This window comes from Cataglyphis hispanica, chromosome 14, assembly GCF_021464435.1.
Source record: "Cataglyphis hispanica isolate Lineage 1 chromosome 14, ULB_Chis1_1.0, whole genome shotgun sequence".
Classification (NCBI taxonomy): Eukaryota; Metazoa; Arthropoda; class Insecta; order Hymenoptera; family Formicidae; genus Cataglyphis; species Cataglyphis hispanica.
This window is the reverse complement of record NC_065967.1, coordinates 6,152,941-6,177,279: the sequence shown is the minus strand read 5'-3', so window position 1 is coordinate 6,177,279 and position 24,339 is coordinate 6,152,941. Positions and strand designations below refer to the sequence as shown.

The window sequence follows — 24,339 nt, the reverse complement described above, 5'->3', positions numbered from 1 at the left end:
TAAAAATAATAAAAAGTCAATTTGCAGTAATCAAAATATAAAAATATTAAATATCTAAAAAAAAAAAAAATTTTTGAAAGAAACAAGACTTGCTGTTTTTTTTAATAAAAAATTGGTTTTTATGAAAAAAAAACATTTTCTTTTTTTTTTATTTACATCTTTACTTTTGAATTAAAGAGTAAATCATTTATATTCAATTAAATTTACTACAATCATTATTTATATAAATTACTTGTGAAATAACTAAGAAATATTTATTTATAAAATATTTATTTTTGGATTTGCGATTAATGACTTATTTTGTCTCTTATTAAGTATGTTGATAGAAAGCAATCTTTTAATTAACAATCAAATGTGCTTTGTGAGCGATTACGATTTGGCGTTTTCATAAAGCTTCGTGGTCGAATTAAGAGAGTGCTTGTATAACGATTTTTATTTTCTCGCCACCGAATTCACTTGATCCCCTCTCGCCCAATTAGAGTTCGCCCTTCAATTTCGTCACGAAGAAACGGCGGCGGTTTAATTATCTTCTCTCTTCTCGCGTTCGGTCATTTATTTTTAACGAGCAGACTCACCATGGTCTTTCTTTTTTTTTTGTTTGACGACAGGTAACCGGGGACCTCTGAATGTAACGATTGTACAGGTCGGCAGAGGAAATGGAGACGGTGGAGATGGCGGAAGTGATTTATTGAGATTGGAACCGCCGTCGGATTTAAGACCGGTTCCGTCGCCCCTATCTGACACCAGTACCACTCTGCAGTCTGACAACAATGACACCTTGGCCGGAGGTAACAGAAGTATATATATCCCGATATTATATTCGTTTTAAAGATCCTTGATACCTGTCTCAACTATTTAGTTTTGAACTTGGCGAATTTAAGGCATTCATTCCAGATATATTATATTGGGATGTCAGAAGTAAAAAATTGTATAAATTTTTCTCTTGCATTACACATTGAGATAAATTCAATTTGTAAATAGACATTTCATATAAACACATCTCCGGTATTTTAGGAACAGACGATTCAATTGTACAGTACTTTTGGTTGTAATTCTATCGAACCTCTTAAGGATATTTTGGCTGTATGTGCAATAGTAGCAAAAAACTGTCGAAATTCAAAAAATAACTATTTCTTACGTTTATACGGTTTGAAAAATCAAATAAATAAATTCGGATTATGAAGCAATTTAAAATATCATAAAATAATATGAATTTTAACGTCTTTGTAAAAAAATAATTAATACTTTTTCTTATTTGTGACAAGAACTTTTTTTCACTTTTTGAATACATCTTGAAATCAACTGCAAGAAACAAAAAGAACGACTAATTTACAGAAATTTATATTTTGGGTTACTATAAGTATTTTGCTGCAATTATTAGTAAATAACTTTTAAAGGAGTAAGTGAATCTAAATCAAATTTTGCAAATGTTTATAAGAGTTTTGTTATATAATTGCTGTAATAATGTTGTAATTGTTTTGTAATATATGTGAAAATTTTGATTTTGCTGGCAATGTTATTTTTCTTTTCAAATTCGTTAATAATAATATATATACAGGGTGTCCGGTATCAATTACATCACCCATCGTGTGCAAATAGAGCAAATAAAACTGAGAAGAAAAGTCTTGTACCATTTTTTTCGATAATGCTTAATAAAAGAGTTATTATTGAGTGAAGTTTGACAATTTAGCGCTGACCTTTAGCTGGGCACACGTCAATGAGCCGCGCGCCTGGCATGTGAACGCTCAGCTGTTTACAGCGCCTCACTGACATGCGCCCGGTTAAAGATCGGCGATGATTGGCCAGACTTTACTCAATAATAACTCTCTTATTAAGCGTTATAGAAAAAAATGGTACATAACTTTTCTCCTCAGTTTTATCTGCTCTACCTGCATACGATGGGTGATGCGATTGACGCAGGACACCCTGTATATATTACAATATACTACAATATGCAATTTTTCATAATAATCAATACAAATTTTACACAAATAATGTTCAAACCATTAAGAGAATTGAGCTTAGATTTTACACAGATACTCAGAAGAAATAGTAGAAGAGTCTACGCCAAATTTTCATGTTTTTGCCAATATTTTAACATATAATACATTCTTAAGCAAGATACTTTTCTTATTTTCGTAAGAAAATGTACGTTCTTAGCAAAGTGTAAATCCTCTCAATAACAAAGTATGAAAAGTATAAACGTAATTTTAGTATTGAAGCATCTTCTGTGAGAGCGCACATAATAGTATATCATACGGATATAATGAACCAGTGACCCAAATTCAACGTTAAATGCTGTTCAATGTTAAATTCTCAAATCCGAGATATAATCAACATACGTTACGTTTAAACAATCCGCTTAGAATTAAATAATCTCACATGTGTTGGTAGATATGCGATAAGAATATAAATAATGGAAATACATACATAGGCTCTGTTTGTGATATCTTTATTTAAAGAAATTACACATTGACACTCAGAAATTTCACAAATATTCTATTTGATTGGATAAAAATGTTGTGTAGTTTTTTACTGTTTTAAGATTATTTTGTTCAAATAGAGTTTAATATATGTATAAAATTTAAATTCGAAAAAACTTTCGAGAACAAAATGCAAAAGTTTGTATTGATTACTATAGTATGAGAAAAGTTTTATAATTTTATTGCTATAAAATAATAATAAAGTTTACTTGTAATTGGTATTAATTATCTCTATAAGATAATGAAATATTCTGTTTTAAGCATTATATGTATTGTTTACAATGAAATAAAGTATTTTTAATATATTAGACACGCAATTCCTAATTACGCATCGTACAATGGCACATTAATTGCAATTTTTAGAACTATCAGTATATTTTTCTTAAATATCGATGATTGAGTTTCGTTCACTTTTAGTGCGCGGTAGATTGTATGACGTCATATCCTGCAACCGGAAGCGTTTTAGCAAGAAGCTTTCGATTACAGTCAGTTTGCCAAGGATTGATGAAAGAAAAAGCTCCAAAGTGCATTGGAAACAAACATAGGAAAGACGATACTATAATGTCTATATATAGACGATATAATGTTATAATATATATTATAATATATATATTATAATATATAATATATATGTTTTAAAGATATAATCAACATACGTAAAATTATTACTTTTATTTTTTTATTTGTTTAAAATTACATAAATTTATTTTTTGTAACAAATTTTTGTATATCAAAGTTTCAAAAAAAATTTTAAGTTTAGGAAATCATAATTTGCACGGTTACTCAATTAAAAGAAATATTTCTATTTTTATAAAAAAAAACAAGAAAAAAAACGGACTGAGAGTCAAACGCAGGAAACAATTATCTGCTCAATTAATGCTCAAATAATTATCTTACATATAATTATCTTCAAAAAATTTCTTTAATCATCTAGATGAACGTTTTAGTCTTTTTTCAGATCATTTTTAATAATTATTAACAAAATAATTATTTGGTTTATCTGGATAATTAAAAGAATTTTTCTGCGCTTGGTTTTCTCATTAGTTCGTTTCTTCTTTGTTTTATATAATTAATAAAAGCTTACATTTTATTCTATTATATTTTTAATTTTCTAGTCGCTATCGCGCGCAAATAATTATTATTTATAAATTTATTTTAAATTTCGTAAAGAATAACAAACTTGATGTATGTGATTTGAATCAAGGTGTATGTGTGTGCATGCACGTATGTTTATATGCCTGCAGTCTTGTTACAAATAAAGATAAAATTGCAAAATTGATAAATGTCCAGGTGTCGATCCAAGATTATTGCTGGGAACCGGTGGTGATCGCAATACCTGGGAAGGTCGCTACCACGTAAAGGAACATCGACGTGCTGGAAAAGCTACTTTTCAAGGTCAAGTTTACAACTTCCTGGAACGTCCCACCGGCTGGAAGTGCTTCCTGTACCACTTCTCTGTGTAAGTAACGATGATATTAAATATACAGGGTGTCTTAGACCACCCGTACACCTCTTTTCTTTCAAAAACTAAGCATTTTAGAGAAAAACGTTTTCAACAAATTGTATGGTTTTGAGGGAAACATAAGATGGTGTCATTGGTTTAACCTTGGATGGCATCGTTAAGGTCAAATCAAGGACACCTTTAATTTCTTAAATGGAAATCCCCATTTTTTATTGCAAATTCTTATAGCTTATCTCGAAAGCTTTTCAAAACACTATAATAAAGTATTTTTTCATTAAGAATTTTTTGAGTTATTTTGTATCTTAATCTGACATGATTTAATATAAAATATAAAATATTTCGAAAATTATTTAGTTTTCGATAATTGTATCGTAATACTTTTATGTACAGAATAATAAGATGAATCAAATGGTGTACAAAAAATAATTGTTTTTAAAAAAAGTATGCAATTATTTGCAATATTTTTTTATAACAATTATTTATTTTTTCTTTACACCATTTGATTCATCTTATTATTCTGTACATAAAAGTATTACGATAAAATTATCGAACACTAAATAATTTTGAAATATTTTATACTAAAATATGTCAGATTAAGATACAAAATAACTCAAAAATCACAATAAAAATACTTTATTATAGTGTTTAACTCTTGACATAAGCTATAAGAATATGCAATAAAAAATAGGGGATTCTATTTAAGAAATTAAAGGTGTCCTTGACTTGACCTTAACGATGCTATCCAAGGTCAAATCAATGACACCATCTTATGTTCCCTCAAAACTATACTATTTTTCAAAACGTTTTTCTCTAAAATGCTTAGTTTTTGAAAGAAAAGGAATGTACGGGTGGTCTAAGACACTCTGTATATGCATGCGATTTTTGGCATGGCTTTCGATTAGAGCACGTAATGGCATATTGTTCACATCAATTGACATATATCAATAATATGTATCACGAAGCGAAATATTTATAATTATATATTTTTATAATGAATCCATATCCGGAATGGCGTTGATATTCTTCATGTCTTGCTAACAGTAAACACTACACATTATGTTACTCGTTTATTGGATGTCTATATAGTTGCAACGAGAGATCCAATATAAAATAAAAAGTTCGCGACATTGCATACCTTATTCATTCGTCTTATCAGTCCCTTGCAACATTCGATACATCAAAAGAGAATTAACACACTCGATCAATCTTCATTGTCACTTAATAAACATTATTAATACAGCACTTCAAAAAAGATTGATGGGAGTTTCCAAATCTCTCTCCATCTCAGGTCTAATGTATATGAGTGTATAACGATTAATATACATAAAATTGATTTAAGGGAAAGCGGGTACTTAACTAACTTTTGTAATCATTAATAAAAAGATATCCCTTTTGAACTGCAATTTAAAGATAAATAGATAAAACATTACAAGAGATTATTTTTAAAAATGAATGTTATAGAAAAACTCGATGAAGAAGGCTTTTGACTTAAACTCAGTGGAAGAAGAAGTGGAAAAAGTTATGAGATCGTAACTCGAAGTTTGCTATGATAAGAAATTTATACATCTCCGAGATATTTTCTTGTCTCGCCATTCACGGTTAGCGTTACAGTGGAAACGAAATTGTTTATTAGAAATTTATATGAAATATCCATCTGTATGCGAAGCACTTTATGCTTTCCCCTGAGTATTTTTTTCAACTCATTTATTGATGAATAATAAAAGTTTACCACACTACACATAGACACAACATCGCTTATCAGAGTTTATCGTAAAAAATTGGAAAAAGGAGTAACGAGAAAGATATAGCGTTTCATTATAGAATATATATGCAATAATATAATATGCAAAATTTTTTTTAAATTCTTGAATTTGAAGCATTTGTGTAAAATGTATCTTTTTAGTACAATATTTTTTTTTATCAAACTTGATACATAATTATGAAACGTACAGGTTAAAGACCTTTCTCTACAAAATACAAATTCATAATTAGAAGAAATGTATATTTTTGAACAATTATTTGTGTTATATTTTTTATCACCCTTGGAGAATTAATAAAATTTATAATCAATGATTTTTGAAATTTTGCAGTTGCACGCATTTGAAATGTTTTCTGCAGATTTTCGAATAATTTTATAATATGTATCAAAAATACAATTTGAATATTTTTATTAATCCGTATACTCTTTACAAAATACATAGACATATTTAAGAATTATTATTTTTATAATAGTATGAAAATATATTTTTATAATAATATGAAACTAATATAGAATATATATTTATAATAATATGGAATATATCTAAAAAAACATATTTTTTATGTTTATAGTGTTTAAAAAATCAAATAAATAAATCTGGATCATAAATAGAATTATAGCAATAGAATAAATCACAAAATAATATGTTTCTAATATCTTTATAAAAAGATAGTTATTGTAATTAATATTTTTCTTAATTTATGACAAAAATTTTTTAATACCCTCTGAAATCAACTGCAAAAAAAAACAAAGAAAAACATAAAATAATTTATAGAAAGATATTTATAGAAAGATATTATAAGTATTTTCCTATTTTTAGTATATAACTTTTAAACGAGTAAATGGAACTAAATTAAGTTTCGATAATGTTTATTAGAGTTTTGTTATTACATATGAAAATTTTTATTTTATTTTTATCTTGTCAAAATTGTCAATAAGTGCTAGAATAGATGATTTTCCATAAGAATCAATCATACTTTAAATTTAAATAATTTTCAAACTGTTAAGAAAATTGTGCTTAGATTTTGCACGGATACTCAGAAAAAATAGCAAAACAACGAATTTTCATATTTTTGACATATGACACATACGTCCTTAGTGGCGCATTTATACGAGGCATTGTTATAGTTCATGTAGCTTAAGTTTGATACGCATAGATGGCGGACCCCATATTGATATTAACTACTCAAAGTGTGATCAATATTTACTTTCTATCACTTATCCAAGGTGAATTTATATTTACATTATTCCAAAGTATTCCAAGTTTTCATTATAAATTTCTAACATTCTTAGACAATATAAGCAATTATTATTATTAGCAACTATTAGAAATTATTTAATCAATTATTAGAAATTATGTGCAGAAAATGTCGCAAAAATATTAGAATTTTTAAAAATTAGGTATTTTAAAATTTTTTAAAATACTAGAAGAACGACCTAAAATCGATTTTTCTTTTAATAAATTTAAAGTATATAATTTTTAAATTTTCAATATAATATATTTTTGTAATTCTAATTAAAATTCTTCTTATGTTTATCTAAAATGATTTAAATATTATTTTGTAACTTGTACTTACTTTTATTTCGAATTTTAATCTGCGGAAAAAAAATGCTTTATTATTAATGATTTGATAATAATTATTCGAAAACTATTAATGCCTTTATGTCTTTTTATTTAAAAAATATTAATTTTAAATTAGCCAAGGAATATGTGATAATCAAATTAATATTAATTTAATCTAATTTAATTTTGGAGGATACTCTTTAGGTTTTACGAAATAAAATTTTGCAATCATGCGATATTAATATATATATATATATATATATATATATATATATATATATATATATATAAATATTTATATTGTATATGATCTGAATTGGTGATCTAACAATAAGTAATATAAATGTCATGCAAGAATATGTGCAAAAACATTGATCAAAAATGTTAATAGAGTTTACGCCTTATCACGATGTTTGATTTCATCGTTCCGTGTATTCCACAAGTGACAAAATGCAAGTAGATTTCCGTTATCGCTCCGATACTCTCAACGTTTTCTCTCTTACGTTAGATCCGTAGCGGTATATCAACAAGAAGAGGGGAGGAGGATGAGGGGGAGGGAGAGAGATGGACACTGATATCGGGGTCTTTTAGAGGGTCGCGTTATCGCCGGCAAAAGAAGACATATAAGGGTTGCTGGCAGATAATATTCCACCATTCCATCAATCCCCAACACTAAATAACATCTGTAGGATGTGCGTTGGACAGGAATAAATTTGACATTACGCACTGGTACCCAGATACTTCGCCAGGTCAGCGGGTTTAGCATGTGGGTCACATCTGAAGTTGCCGCCGTATACATCGCAGATCATTATTCTTCAGGATATGATCGTGTACGAAAAGGGAGATTGGCATGTTTGTTTTCACAGTATTGCCTATTCACAGGTTGAGGTTTATTATTATTGTTAAATACTGTATAATATCGTATTATATTTATACATGTGTTACAATAATTAATAGGAAGATATTATTTATTGATATTATGATGAAACAAATGTTGCAGTCAATATGTTTCTAGGAATAATAAATCGATATATATTATTAAATCATACATTATACGATACATTAATTAATAAATAATTTATAAATAATTTATAATTAATAAATAATTTTGTTACGCACAAAAGATTTCGAGTATTTTTTTGCAAAGATTATTTAACATTGAGTTTGCAAATTTATTGTAATATTAATAAAGTTTTGGAATTTCTTATAATATTATATAAATTAAAAAAAAAGAATTACATTTTTTTATTAGATAATGCATATATATCAGTGTACTCAAAGTAACATTTGCAGTAACAGTTGTCAAAGCTTTTTAACTCGTTATAAAACACTTTGTATATGAATTATTGACAAAGATAAATTCCCTATGTAGTTATCATTGTTGAAACGTACGTTGAAAAATAAAGCCTCACGTTTGTGAACTCCGTAGCAACTGAATTATTGATGTAACGTAGCCTACGCCTTACACCTGCAGCACGTGTCTGCAAATTGGGCGCAGGAAAAGGAGATAGCTTCGTGAGAAAATGGGATTATCCTTTGCATACGTGCACAATAACTATAACAAACTCGATTTTATCGCTATAATTTTACGAACAGAACTGAAATAGATACATCAGAGATTTTTTCAACACACATTTTTTTACGCGCCTCCACTTTTTTTTCAAATAATAAAAGAACGGAAACTGAAATCTTTATAGCTGATACCAGGTTGATTTGATTATCAAACTTGGCTTGATATCAAGATAGGGATTTATAAACTCGATAACAATTTATGACACAACGGCATTTTTATGCTTTTTTATATAGATAATTTGACAGGAGAAACAATTAAAATGATAATTTGTTTTATTTAGAAATAATAAGTTTTTGAATTAAGGCAAAAAAAAAGATACAATAAGGAAAAAAGAAAATTTATTACGCGATGCTGAGTCTTTAAAAGTTTCAAATCTCGTCTGCAGATTTGCCTTATGAATGAAAACTTTTAACTAGTTGTTGAAGAAATCGTTTTGAGTCCTTAAAAATATGTAGACATAGATTCTATAATTAGTGTAAATGATATGTAAATAATATTTTTATCCTTTTTGAAATTAAACAGCTTTTTTACTTTACTATGCAAGAGTCATCTCGAAGAATACAAAATTTTTTCCATTCGTACTTTCGTTATTGAACATGCGACGTTAAAAGGAGTGGAAGGGGGGGGGGGAAGTATGGAGACCGGTACGATTTCTCACGCCATTCTATCACGGCACGCATTTCCTGTGACTTGTATATATACCGTTGGCCGAAATTTCTCTCACGCGAGCACGAAACGTATGTGGCAATTTAAATAATTCAACCTAACTGTCCTAATCATTTACTCCTTTCCCTTTTTTCCTTTATATCTTCATATCTTGAAAGCAACAACGGAAGAGTTCCTATGGGTATTTCTTCATATGACTCGCTTGCGGCGAATTATTATGCCACTTGTATTCGGAACCCGGAGGGATGAATTTATCGTTATTCCTCGGCAAGAAAAGCTTTCACGAGACACGGAATATGCAGTGTTAGTGAATAACGTAGATTTATGATCGCGGGAATCGTTCTCACTTCGACACTGAAGATGAGAAAGAAACTGGATCGCTGATGAGCTGGCTACCCCGAGGGACACGCGACGTGGTAGGCGAGCTTAATATCGATTTTCTCGCTTTTATAATGCCGCACACAGATATGCATGGAACCTTTATACGAGACTGAGTCGCGTATTATTCGGACGGATCTCTTCCTTATACGCTAGTGTCGTATACATCCCGCTCTTTTTTTTCTTTTGTATGTGTACCTAGCTGGAAAATTTGTTTTTTTTTTTGTTAAAAAAAATATCGCTTAAAATTTTTGCGTTAAATGTTTAATTCATGTGTTAATTGGTAAAATTACTTAAAAGATTACACCTCACCGATTTTATCGCCACTTAAATATGTTGTGGGGGAGATTCTTCTGACAATGAGTAAGTCTCCGCAAGAAAGAAGTTAAGGACGACATTGATTTAGGAGATATAACAAATTCAAGTTTTACGATTTTGTTTGTGTATTTCTTGTAAAGTAGACGTGGAAAAAGTTTTTATTTACATTTACGGGATTTCATGATAAGTTAAAAAGATAAATTAAATGTTTACGTGTAGCTTTTATTATTTTTCTACATTTTTTTCTTATTTCGGTGAATAACTATATCTAAAGTGAAAAATATTATTTATTGAATATGTAGGCGGAGCCTTCTTTCTCTGCATTTTTACCCCGAAAAAATTCTAACCTAATCCAATCCAACTTTACTTTTAAAATTGAAAATAAGTTTAGGTTAGGTTAGAATTTTTTCGGGATGAAGAGACTCTGCTCACAAATTTAATGTTAAACTTTAATTTGTTATATCTTTTAAACTAATGCTGTCTCATTTTTTTCTTACAAAGAATTACTGAGATGAATCTCTCCTACAACATATTTAAATGGCGATAAAATCGGTGAAATGTAATCTTTTATGTAATTTTACAGAAAAACATTTTGTTTTTACATAAAAATTATTTTAAATTATTCTGAAGTTTACATGCATTTTGTGTTAAAATATTAACGTAATATTAGTGTCACTATTTAATATATTTTTTAATACATATACCATATTATGTTAAATTAATATAAAAATTTGTGTAGATTGTTTGGAACATGTTTTAATTTGAGCAAAATTTTCTAATCGTGTGTGCGTGACAGCGCAATCAAAAAAATAAAAATCATGCATGGAAAGAACAAATCAAGGAACAAGTTTCTATTGGAGACAGTGAAAATGTCGTGGCGGTTTCGAGGGAAAAGAAATGCCACTTCTATCGATCGATGGTCGTTTGGGGAAATCTAAAAGATAGCAGTCTATTGCGATTTATTTTGTCTCTGACTGCAAATATTTCGCGAATCTCTCTAACATAACACACACGATGAAGTAACTAATCTCTCTTCAACGTAACACACAATGGACTAGATGATGAAGAGATGATATGTAAGCTTAAGTAAATGTAGAAATGGCAACTTGTTGGAACAGAGAGCTTGACGATGACTGACGCTAATAGATGGAGTCTCGTTGCTTTTGGGATAGTTCGTTGTAACGAATAATTTTAACTACGATCTTCCGTTGCACGAAACCCAACGAATTCCGCATTGCAGTGGACGTGGAGTACTATTATATCTCGATGCACAAATGTCATTAATTGCCACGACCTTTAACATGCAATCATCGTGTTCTGCTCCTCGACAACTAGTAGAAATCAAGTAGTTTCATTGCGAGAATATGTCCCGTAATAAAACTACTAGGTTCATCTTCGGGACGCTGCTTGTCGTTGTTAAACCGATGAAACGTTTAACCAAACCTTATTAAGATCGAAGATTATCCGTTATTTAAAACGAGGTCGGCAACGAATTGTGAAATCAAATAAGGAGTTCTTCTTTGTGATTACATAGGAAAAACTGATTGTTCTTCCCCATTCTTATTGACTTTTTCTTCTTTTCGTAAATAATTCCTTCTCTTGCAAAAAGTATCTTTATTTTGCTTTTGTTAAAAAAAAATTGTTCTTTTTCTAATATTAAGTCAAAATTTCGAGAAAAATAATTTGTATTAATTAAAATAGTTGTATGCTATTAACATTATTATATTTGTACTATCTAGAAAAAAATTCTTTAATCCCTTTAATTGAATTTTTGAGAAAAATAATTTAACACAACTTTAAAAAATTTGTCATTGTTAGAATGATAAAACCAAATGGTTCAACCAAACTTTATTAGGAACGAAGATTGTCTATTATTTAAAACAAGGTCGGTAATGAATTATGAAATCAAATAAGGAATTTTTCCTTTGTGATTACATAGGAAAAACCGACTATTCTTTCCCCTTTCTTTCTGACCTTTCTTTCTCTTTTCATAAATAATTTCTTCTCTTGCGAAATGTAGCTTTATTTCGCTTTTGTTAAAAAAAAAGAATCATTTCTTTTTTTTTTTAATATAAAGATGAAAGTTCGAGAGAAGTAATTTTTTTATTAATCAAAGTTGTACGCTATTAACTTTATTACATTTCTTCTATCTAGAAAAAATCTAGAAAAAAATTCTTTGATCCCTTTAATTGAATTTTTAAGAAAAATAATTTAATATGATTTTAGAGAATTTAGTTACTTTATTTGAAACAGAACTTAATAGAAAGAAAACAGAAATATTTTGCATCGCAATTTCTCTCTCTCTCTCTCTGTCCTTCTAGTAAAGAATAAAATTGAAAACATTTTAATAAAACCTCGTTGTTACGGATGTTTAACGCGTTTGTTGGCGCGATGCGCTCAACCGTCACTTAAGTGTCATTGTCTATCGTCCTGCATACACGACATGTTTGTCGCTGTAAATGCAATAAAGAGGCGAAGGGTCTGTATCGATTAACGTGTTGAACTGCCATGATTGTGCCGATTGGAGAGACGGGATTCGATTCGCTTAGACCAGCAAAATTCCAATATCGTACGTAAAGAATTCGTTTCCTACGCGCCACTTTGGTGGCCCATAAAAGGAAACGTGCTTTCCGTCGAGACCCACTTACCTACCTACTTCCGAATGTTGCTTGTAGCTCTTGAAATTCCGCGATCTTTTATTGCATACCTCGTTCTATCAGTCAAATGTATTACGAGCTTTTAGCGCGTTTCGGGTAAATAAATTTTTAGAATTTTCACGTTTTCATATTCTCGTTATTTCATCGAGTTTACAGTTTAACGGTAATTTTTGTGTGTGTGTTGAGTTTTATGCATCGGAAAATAAATTATAAATTTAATATTTTGTAAAAAAATAAAAAAATAATGTGAAATTCAATAAAGCTTTATGAAATTATTTCGAATACCGATGGAATTTACTGTTGCTTCGAAGGTTATTGATCGCCAGGAGGAAATTATAAACAATGCGGAAAGTTCAAATCGAATGTATATACGCGAACGTGATACTGGCAAGATTAAATGTTATTGAAGGAAGACACATTTATCTGGTCGCATCGCTCGATGAAGGAATACAACATTAATTTTGCCAGCTTGGCGCGATGAAAAATGTCAGCTTATCTCGCGATCGAGTGCATTCATTACTCGCGGAAAGAGGCACGTGTCCATGTATCTGCAGGAGAGAGACAGGACAAGAGAAAGAGAAAGAGAGAGAGAGGAGGAAGCGTGCAAAATTGTCGTGACACCGTCGGCACGCCAAGGCTTGGTGACCCGCAAACAGCGGGACGCACTCCATTCTACAAAAGCCGTCCATCAAGCATCAATAATGTAGAAGGGTCGTAGTGTGGCCTTGTGAGCATATATCGATCCGCTCGCAAATATCGATTGCTTCCATACTTGCGGCGCTGACCGGCAAAAGATGCTAACCGCACGCTATACGTAATTTTTTACCGCACACATAGTAAGAGTAGGATTATCGATGGTATAAAAGAGCTCATCGAACGAGCACAATCCATTCTATAGTTGCGAGTCTCGTTACGAGGAATCTCCTCAAAAAGATAGATTTTTTTGTATCCAATTTTATAAATTTGTTTAGCTTGTAATATGCAAACAACCCTTATTTGATTTCACAACTTGAAAAGTTCTTAGAGTTCGTTCAATAAATTTCAATATGTACAGGATGATTTCTTTCAATCAACAGATTTATTGATTGAATAAAATAATCTTAAAATAAAAAAAATACATATAATATTATATGTATAATCAGATAATTGATGTTTATATAATAGATATGTTTCCCTAAGGACTGAGCAAATTTCATATTGTATTTTGGCTGGAGATTGTAAAGCCTTTGTGAGACAGTTTTTTTTTCTTTTTTATTTAAAGAAAACGAATACAAATTTGTAAAATTTAGATCGCTCTCAGAAATTAGGTGTTCGTCGATTTTCATTGAAATTTAAAATTTCTGTGGATTTAAATGTGTGAATACAGCTTTCATATTGTACATTGTTGGAAAATTTGGCTTAAATTTAATGTATATTGTATGCCCCGAACAATCTATATAAATTTTTGTGTTCAATTCAATATAATATGGATATGTTAAATAGTAACACTAATACTATGTTAAGATTTCAACACAAAATGAATGTAAACTTTGTAGTAATTTGAAATAAATTTAGTGTAAAATTAACATATTTTTAATTATAAATTTAATTTGGAAAAATGTCATCAACGATTTGTAGTTACTCTCGCTCCTATTGTAAAATAAAATCAACATTCTTTTCTGTAAATTTTAACAGATAAATCTTGTCACTAATAATACGGAGCATGACTATAAAAAAAATGTAAAATTAAAAATGTGTGCATACTGTATTATTTTTACACTTTTTCAATTATTTTATAATTTAATATTTTAATTTTATTATATTAAATTATATATTTATTATATTAAATTTATTTATATTAAATTTAAATTATTTTATAATTTTTAATTTAAGTTTAATTAATTATATTAATATTAAATTCAATTAACAGAAATATATTAAATTAACATATGAATGTGTTAAGTATTTGACACAAAAATTGCAACTGGCATATTTTTTAAGAATAGAACACAAATTTTCCAATTGTGTATGAAGAATGCTCTAATATATCGAATTAAAATATAATATCGAGCGAGCACCACTTCGCGTTCATATGACGTTTCTTTCCATCAATTAAACTATAGAGATTCAAATGCGTTAGGGCGTGTATATGGATCATAGGAAAAATCGGAAAGCTGCTTACGTAGCCATGCCATTTCAATTTATATCGCTACTGAAGCGTAAACGTTGTTAATTTTGAATGGACCTCCAATCGATTTTTGCGGATCACATTTGCCGCTCACTTCATTGTTTGATAGACGGAATGTTTTAGAATCATTGAACACGTTCTCACCAATAAATAAGACAAGACATTATAAGTAAAGTCTCTTTATAAATATAACTTTTAAGATAAAAGCTTTTAAGAAAAAACGTTAGATCACACACATACATATAGAATCTTAATATATAAAAAAAATATATGCAAGTTATGTCAAAATAAAATTTAAACAAGTCAACATTTTAATAAAATTTAATGATTAAAATATTATATAAAATATTAAATAATAAATATTAAATAAAATTAAAAATGCCGACATTTTAAACGTAATATAAACAGCACAAACTTAACAAAATGCGATATCTAAAAGGACACAATTAAATATTTTTGTTTTTATTATAAAAATTAATTATAAAATTTAATTATATTATAAAAATTAAATTAATTATAAAAAAACAATGTTAAAAATAAAGATGTGTTTGTTCGAGAATTAACTATAAAAAATAGAAAAACATTTGAATTATATAACTTTATTCTCGATAATATTTCCGTTTTACTTCAAAAGCGGCAGAAATATTTAGCCTTATTTAAAACATTTAAAACATAACAAATTAAATTTAATATGACAGCATTATTTGAAGCATAGTTTCGTAGAACAATAAGTGCAATGTGTACACGATGTATATGTACTATGTCTATGAATGGGTATTATACGTGATAGAAAAAGAATAAAAAATTAAAATAAATGAAAAATATCAAGACATCATGTAGAGTTATAAAAAATATAAAAGACAACATATTTTTTAAGCAATTTTTTCTGTTATCAGAGTGCCTGAATTATGAATAAATTATAAACTGAAACAAAAGAGCTTTTCGCACGAATAAATAAATAGCAAAATTATAATTTTTAATTAATACTTGTATTTTTAAATACATGTAAATTTTTAATCAATATGCATGTATGTATTAATACATATGTATTTTACTTTAAGAAAATTTTAATTAAAGGCTTAATTACAAAAGCATATAAAGTTAAAAATAATCTGGGTGTTGCAAAAAATTAATTCAATACTGATTTTATCGACATTTTTGCTGATAAATTGATAAAAGACTTTGTCATTAAACATAAAATTGTATATTATAAAATATTTTTTGTATCTCTTCTTTGTGTCGTTCACATATACACTGTTGGAAAATTTAAATTTAACATACATCGCATATCCCAAACGATGCACATAAATTTTTTTGTTAATTTAACATAACATAAATATGTTGAATGGTGACATTAATATTATGTTAACATTTCAAGACAAAATAAATTTTGTGTAAAACCAACATTTTTAATGATAAAATTAGTTTGGAAAAATGTTACTGATCTGGTCTGTAGTCACTCTGTCACTTCTATAAAATAAAATCAAAATATTTTTTTGTAAATTTTGACACATAAATCCAGCCACTGATAACATGAAACATACTATAAAAATAAAAATAATATGCAGATCATATTATTTTTATACTTTTTTTTTTTTAGTTGTTCTACTAATTTAACATTTAAGTTCAATTAACGCAATAACAAGATGTTAAGTTAACTCATTCATGCATTAAATATTTAAGGCAAAAATTTTAATCGGCATATTTTTTAACAAGAAAACAAAAATTTTTCCAACAGTATACGCATAGAAAAACACACATCTATTAGAAATAGAAAGCGCACTCGTCAGTTTGTAACAGACAAGAATAAGATCGCCGATTTTAAATCTCAGGAATCAAGATGTCGAGCAAGCTTGCCTCGAAAGATGGTGAATCGAAATTGCCGAGAGCATTGAAGTATAAGGGTAGAACATCACTCCACTTCCATTCTCTCTCTCGTTTGTCAGTACTTTATCCCTATTCGTTTCTTTTCTCTTACCCTTTTTATTCCCTTTCCTTTCTCTTCTCCTCCTTTCTCTCTCTCTCTCTCTCTCTCTCTCTCTCTCTCTCTCTCTCTCTCTCTCTCTCTCTCTCTCTCTCTCTCTCTCTCTCTCTCTCTCTCTCTCTCTCTCTCTCTCTCTCTCTCTCTCTCTCTCTCTCTCTCTCTCTCTCTCTCTCTATCTGTCTATCTATCTATCTGTCTGTCTATCTATCTGTCTATCTATCTATCTATCTATCTCTTATTCCTTTCTTACTGTTCACTCTCTTTCTCAATTTTTCTCTTTTTTCTTATTTCTCTCTTTCTCTCTCTCTCTCTCTCTTTCTTTCTCCCCACCTTCATTCGGTCGGTCGCTCCATTCTATAGCGGATGTCTATCGATCGTGTCGGCTCTATAAATAGACTCGCGGGACATCGGCGGTATTTAGCATTTCGCAATGAACTACTTGCACCGTGTGTAGCTTGCACATATATGACAAGTGGATGACACAATGTCTCTCGTGCTCTGCTGCAGGGAAAAGGTGACGGTCGCGTGGGACATCGTGTAAACACGATTGATGCCCTCTTACGTGACGTTTGTCGTCCTACACCGAGTATTCCGTTCCGACAATGCATTTCTTTATGACTGACATATTGACGAATTGGCAAACGATACGACGATGTTAAGATCCAATGCAAAATTATGGATTACGGTTTATCTTACAATACAGACTTCAAACTACGAACCGAAATGACTGTTACTGACTATAAGAATAATAAAGGTAAATGATAAGATTAATGCATAATGTTGCTTGCATTTTCACCCAAATTTAATGAATAAATGATTAATTGAATTTATTTTTATTTTTGTATTATTTTTATTCATAAAAAATGATTAAGATCGAATTACAAACAAGAATAATTTTTTCTAATTGTAGCGATATTAAAAATTTTGTTAAAAGCTTTGCAAGAAATTGTGATTTTTAATTCTATAAATTATTCTTCTGCGGTGATCGCGTATATCGCGAAGTTATATCAGAGATTTTTCAGAAACTTTCGGAAATTTGTCAATAAAAATTCTGTTCACAATTTATATAACTTGTCTAGTTTATAAAATGACCGACTCCATTAATTTTAAGCTGACAAGAACTTCTCGCTCTTGATGAATTACGGATTATGTTTCTGAGAAGACTTTAATATTCATAGAGACGCAAAGAGTGATTTTCCTATATAATTCAACCGTCAAATCTTTTCTCGACTATCTTCGCACTTTGTTCGTCTTCTTTTGTCGTTTCCGTATTTTTCTTCGTAATATTTATCCTAGTCCTATCCGATTTATCCTAGTTTTTAAGAGACCGACTTGCTCTCCTTTCATCTTATTCGCCGCGCTACAGATTTCTCTGGATTACTGATTTATTATCACTTTGTTACGCAGGAAAATTAATTAAGCTGTTGCCTTAAGTAAACGATATATTACGAGTACGAGAGAAGAGAGTTGCAAATAATCCTCGTCTAATATTTTATTATATAATTTAATTAAGAATAATCGCAAAAGGCGTGCAACTTTATAAGAGAGTCGTAATTAAATCTAAAAAAATTTAATATGCACATTTTTATTATTTTTACCAGTTTCTTTATAATTTGACGTTTAAATTTAATTAACAAAATGGTTAAATTAACACATAAATGTGTTAAATATTTAACATAAAAATTTTTACCGGTATATTTTTTAACAAAGAAAAATAAATTTTTCGCACGATAGTGTATATTAACATATATTCTTAAGAAGATATAGTGGCAGAATTCAACGAATTTGCGAGGGATCGTTGCAGACATGGGGGTGTCACAATGGGTGAAAGTTCGCGCAGACGGAAGTGGAAGCAGGAAACGTGGAAACTTTGTAGAGATACAGAAGCGTAGGCGACGCGATCGAACTCATCGCGATTAAGGCCGGAATCTTTTTTCGGGAGCACGGGACTGGAAACTTCGCGTTGATACGATTTGCCCGCGTTCTCCAAAGGACATGTTTGATAATGTCAGGCTCGGTTGACTCTTCGACATTCGCGGCATTAATTAACGACGACGCAAGTTTCACAGTCTCGCAGGAGAGTTATCTCAAAGTTGGCTTAGATTTATTCTCCACGCAACTCGCTTCTTCAACGTAAGATAATTTTTGAAATTGCAAGGATAAAAAAACATAATAATCTCTCTGTTATATATGTTGAAAACAGAATTTTTTAGATTACAAAATCATTTTGTAATCTTTCATAATGCACAGTGTGATATTTGTTTAATCTCGAAGAATAAAGATTTTCTAATTTTTTTATTTGAATAGAAATAAAATCGATTTTAATTAAATAAATTATTATGAAATTTCAAACTTAAAAGATTTCAGAAACATAAATATACTGCTACAAATTAAAATTCTGTTTTAAAAATATCTACTCGCGATTTTTTTATATATTTTTCTTATGTAGTACAGTATAATTTCTCGTTGAGTGTTCGTGCATATATATTTTTATTCCTCCTATAAATCGTGACTTGAATATTTGTTTCATATTGGCTTCAAGAAATTCTGCCTGGTACTACTTCACCTTTCATACAAATAATAGATGAATTGAAATGGCGTTGACATAGGATGACTCAAAATTTTTATCTATATATGTATATATTCTTATCAAATAAAATGCTTTATTTGATAAGAATATATACATATATAGATAAAAATTTTGAGTCATCCTATATCAACGATACACGCCATCAATTCGTCTATTATTTATAAAAAAGATGAAGTACTCCAGGCAAAATCTCTTGAAACTAATATCAATGCGGATATTCAAGTCACGATTTGTACGAGGGATAAAAATAAATATATACGCGCGAACGTGCCGGACGCAAGTGCTCAACTGGAGATTATATTGTATCAGAGACAGAACGTAAAAAAAAATTTTACTCGAGAAAAATACATCCAGATAATATATAATATAAAAGTTGTCCCTGAAAAAATTTTCTACGTACATGCTTGCATGCAAATATACAGGATGTCCTAGATCACCCATACACCCCTTTTCTTTCAAAAACTAAGCATTTTAGAAAAAAACATTTTGAACAAAAATTGTATGGTTTTGAGGGAAACATAAGATGGTGTCATTGGTTTAACCTTGGATGGCATCGTTAAGATCAAGTTAAGGACACCTTTAGTTTCTTAAATGGAAATCCCCATTTTTTATTGCAAATTCTTATAGCTTATCTCGAGAGATTTTCAAAACACTATAATAAAGTATTTTTTCATTAAGAATTTTTTGAGTTATTTTGTATCTTAATCTGGCATGATTTAATATAAAATATAAAATATCTCGAAAATTATTTAGTTTTCGATAATTGTATCGTAATACTTTTATGTACAGAATAATAAGATGAATCAAATGGTGTACAGAAAATTATTGTTTTTAAAAAAAAGTATGCAATTATTTGCAATATATTTTTTTATAACAATTATTTATTTTTTCTTTACACCATTTGATTCATCTTATTATTCTGTACATAAAAGTATTACGATACAATTATTGAACACTAAATAATTTTTAAGATATTTTATATTTTATACTAAAATATGTCAGATTAAGATACAAAATAACTCAAAAAATTCTTAATAAAAAAATACTTTATTATAATGTTTTGGAAAGCTCTCGGCATAAGCTATAAGAATAAATGCAATAAAAAATAGAGGATTCTATTTAAGAAATTAAAGGTGTCCTTGACTTGACCTTAACGATGCCATCCGAGGTCAAACCAATGACACCATCTTATGTTCCCCTTAAAACCATACAATTTTTGTACAAAACGTTTTTCTCTAAAATGCTTAGTTTTTGAAAGAAAAGGAGTGTACGGATGGTCTAGGACACCCTGTATATAGATATATTATTTAATTGCATATATTAATTTTATGTGACACAAAAATTAAAAATTAAATTAGTTAAAATGATGGAACTCTATAAAATATAAAAGACCTATCTAAAAAAATGATCGTATCAAGGCTTCACGCACACTTTACTATATTTTATGATGTCAGTTAGCCCAGTCGTATTTTATTAATCGCTGTTTATAAATTACACACCTGGTATGTTTCGCTTAATAGTATTCTATGTAGAATTATTTTTATTCTAAATTTTACGAAAAAAATCTCGACCTGCGAATAATTACTTTATCAAATTTGGCATCTGTCAGATCTTTTGAAACTCGATACCCATCAAGAAACTATCCGGACTAGAAGACGCGGGTAATCCTCTTTTCCTATTGATTGGCATACAGCTCGTTGCCGTGGTTACCAAAAGGTTACTACAATCCTTTCATCAGCAGCCATTTATTGGATGAACATTACCTTCCTTGAGCTCATAAGCTATATTAGAAGAAACTAGAAACAGCGTTTGCAACTTGCAATAGCGAGTAACAATATGAAATGAATTGCTGGAATAGAGAAAGCAAATTTAAAGCTTCACATTTCAACAAATTCAAAGCTTCATAGCTAATGTATTTTAAACGTATTTGAATAAATTGCGCGCGAACATGCAGAGAAATTCAACGAATACGGCATTTGCCGCCAAAATGTATTTACACGCAACTTTGGTACATTCGTTGCGTCGACATCACATAATAGATTGTGTTGAATTTAATGGAATGCAGGTTTCATTCCACGAGCTAAAGCAAACAATGAAATTCATTCGCATTAAGTTGCACTTGTTGTGCTACAGAGTTGGCACGGTTACGCATGCTGGATATTGTAAAAGTTGGATTATTCCCTAGACTATGTTAGTTATAAATCGTTCGTCAGGAATACAAAAGTTAAATAAAAAAGTTTTGATTTTTAAATGATGTCGAAAATTTTAATTTTTTAACTCCTTTATGTGCACTAATGAGCAAAAACGTTTGTTTTAATTTATCAAAGGCGTATATCATAAGAATTACTTTTTTGACTCTACAATAGTAGCAAAAAGCTGTAATTTTTTTTTTTCCGACAGCTTTTTGCTATTATTGTATAGCCAAGAAAATAATTAGAACTCTCATTATATAAGCTATTGTTTGGAAAATCAGATACATAAATAAATTTAGATTCTAAAAAAATTAAAGTATTACAAAATAACATCGTTTTTAACGTCTTTGTAAAAGAAAATAATTGTAATTAATATTTTTCCTAATTTATGACTACAACTTTTGGTCGTGAATATTCAACTACAAGAAATAAAAATGATTGATATATAGGAAAATTTTGGGTTACTATAAATATTTTACAAATTTTTACAATCTTTAGTAAGTAACTTTTAAACGAGTAAATGGATCTAAATCGAATTTTGCAAAAATATTTATTCAAGATTTATTAATACATGCAAAAATTTTTATTTTACTGTTTTTTCCTTATCAAATTTGTCAATAAGTACTACGATACGTGATTTTCCATAAGAATTAATATAAACTTAAATAATTTCCAAACCGTTAAGAAATTTATGCTCAAAATTTGCCATACATACTAAAAAAAAGAAAATAGTATAACAGTACGAAATTTTCATGTTTTTGTCAATATTTTGACATATGACACATACATCTCTATTGTAGACAAGTTTAATCGCGCACACACATACACAACAAAAAAAAACTTAATCTTTTTTATTCGGACGGTTGCAAATATATACGATATTGCGATAAGATTATTACAAATTCCATTCTGCAAATGTGTTTTCTTTCGTTTTGGAAATACATTATGTGAGAATTTCTTTTTTAAAAAAAATTAATTATTGATTTCATGTTTAGTTGTTATTTTTTAATTTTCAAAGAATATTTTTTAGGAAAAAATTATTTTTTAGTTTTCATTATTTTTATAGAATTATTTAAAAAAAATTTTTTATTGCTTATATGTTATGTAGGAATTTCTTTAGAAAATAAGAGATCTCAGAAGCTTTCCAAAAAATGCTTTTATGAAAACAGAAAACAGGAAGATAATTTAGGATGGGAATTATAAAAAGTTAAATTTTAAATAATAAAAATTTTAATAAATATATTTAAGAGAAGGGAGAACATATTAAAAAATATTTTCCATTAGAAAGTTATTGCTAAAAAAACTATTTTGCTCTAAATATTTATTTATTTACGATGCACATCTCAATATCATATGTCAGAACATGACAAATTTAATTGTATACTAAAAATAACATAAAATAACAACATAATATTATTAAAAATGCAATAAAATATAGTATTTTCGAAATATATGATAGCATATATATATATAAAATGTGATTGAATCTGTTATCGCTCAGAACAATCCGTTAAAAAATGCATCTAATTTATTATGAGCATCAATTCAAGATATATCAATTTAAGACACACACTCTATAGAGATTTAATATATTAATTTTTTTAAATCTCGCTCTCTCACCCGGAGACCTCTACCAATTTCTCTTTCTCCATTTTATTAATAAATCATACAACTTCCAAATTGGTGTCCTTTCGTGTTATTACATTCTGTATGGAATTTCAGAAGCAAACGATATATTTTATATCGAATATTAATGCGAAGGAAGTGGCTAACACGTCGTTATTGTTGATCCGGCTACGCGCACGGTTGAAATGTTTGTGCAGTCCGCTGCAAGTTGCGCGCAAACATATCCCGCGTCGGACGTGGGTACACACAGTAGCGACGTCATGTGTCGGACGAAGTGGGACGTCGAAATCAATCGAACAAGCGAATTATTGTCCGGACAATATGCGTGCATTCAAAAGCATTATGGTCTGCAAACAGCGTTATCGTGTACATATCAAAGACATCCGTTCTTATCTAGGTATAAAGAGATTTCTATGCTTTGATATACATATTTTTATATAATTTTTTGTACGTGATATTCTATATATATATATATATATATATATATATATATATATATATATGTGTGTGTGTATGTGTGTACATCTTTATATTTTCTCATATCTTCTCGTGTATTTTTTCTCCCTTTTTAAAAACAGATCTCTTTGCTAAAGCATAAAAACTATTTTTAGATCTTCATGTATAAAAATATGTACAATAAATATGAAAAAAGATATAATTACATTCTACTTAGCGTAAAAATAAATTTTATCAAAAATAAAGTATTCATATAAATAAAATTCTATTTTATACTTTCTACAAACTCAGACATGCAAATGAATGTAATACTAAAATAGATACGAGCAATTAAACTGCCTTTCAAATTATTATTTTATACGCGATTCTTTTATATATTATTTAATTGAATGTAATATTTAATTTAGAAATATAAGCATGTGTTATCTTTTATTTAAAGTTTTAAAAGACAATTTAAAAAAAGT

General features: G+C 28.8%; 1 protein-coding gene across 1 annotated transcript in view; it reads left to right on the top strand.

The window, feature by feature from the left end:
* LOC126854818 (potassium voltage-gated channel subfamily KQT member 1-like) overlaps positions 1–18,839 on the top strand; it is a 36,405-nt gene extending 17,566 nt beyond the window's left edge. The window contains exons 3-5 of the mRNA XM_050601905.1: positions 609–788; positions 3,774–3,942; positions 18,770–18,839. Coding sequence (XP_050457862.1) covers positions 609–788; positions 3,774–3,942; positions 18,770–18,839 — 419 coding nt within the window. The remainder of the gene's footprint in view (positions 1–608; positions 789–3,773; positions 3,943–18,769) is intronic.
* Positions 18,840–24,339: the final 5,500 nt, after the last annotated feature.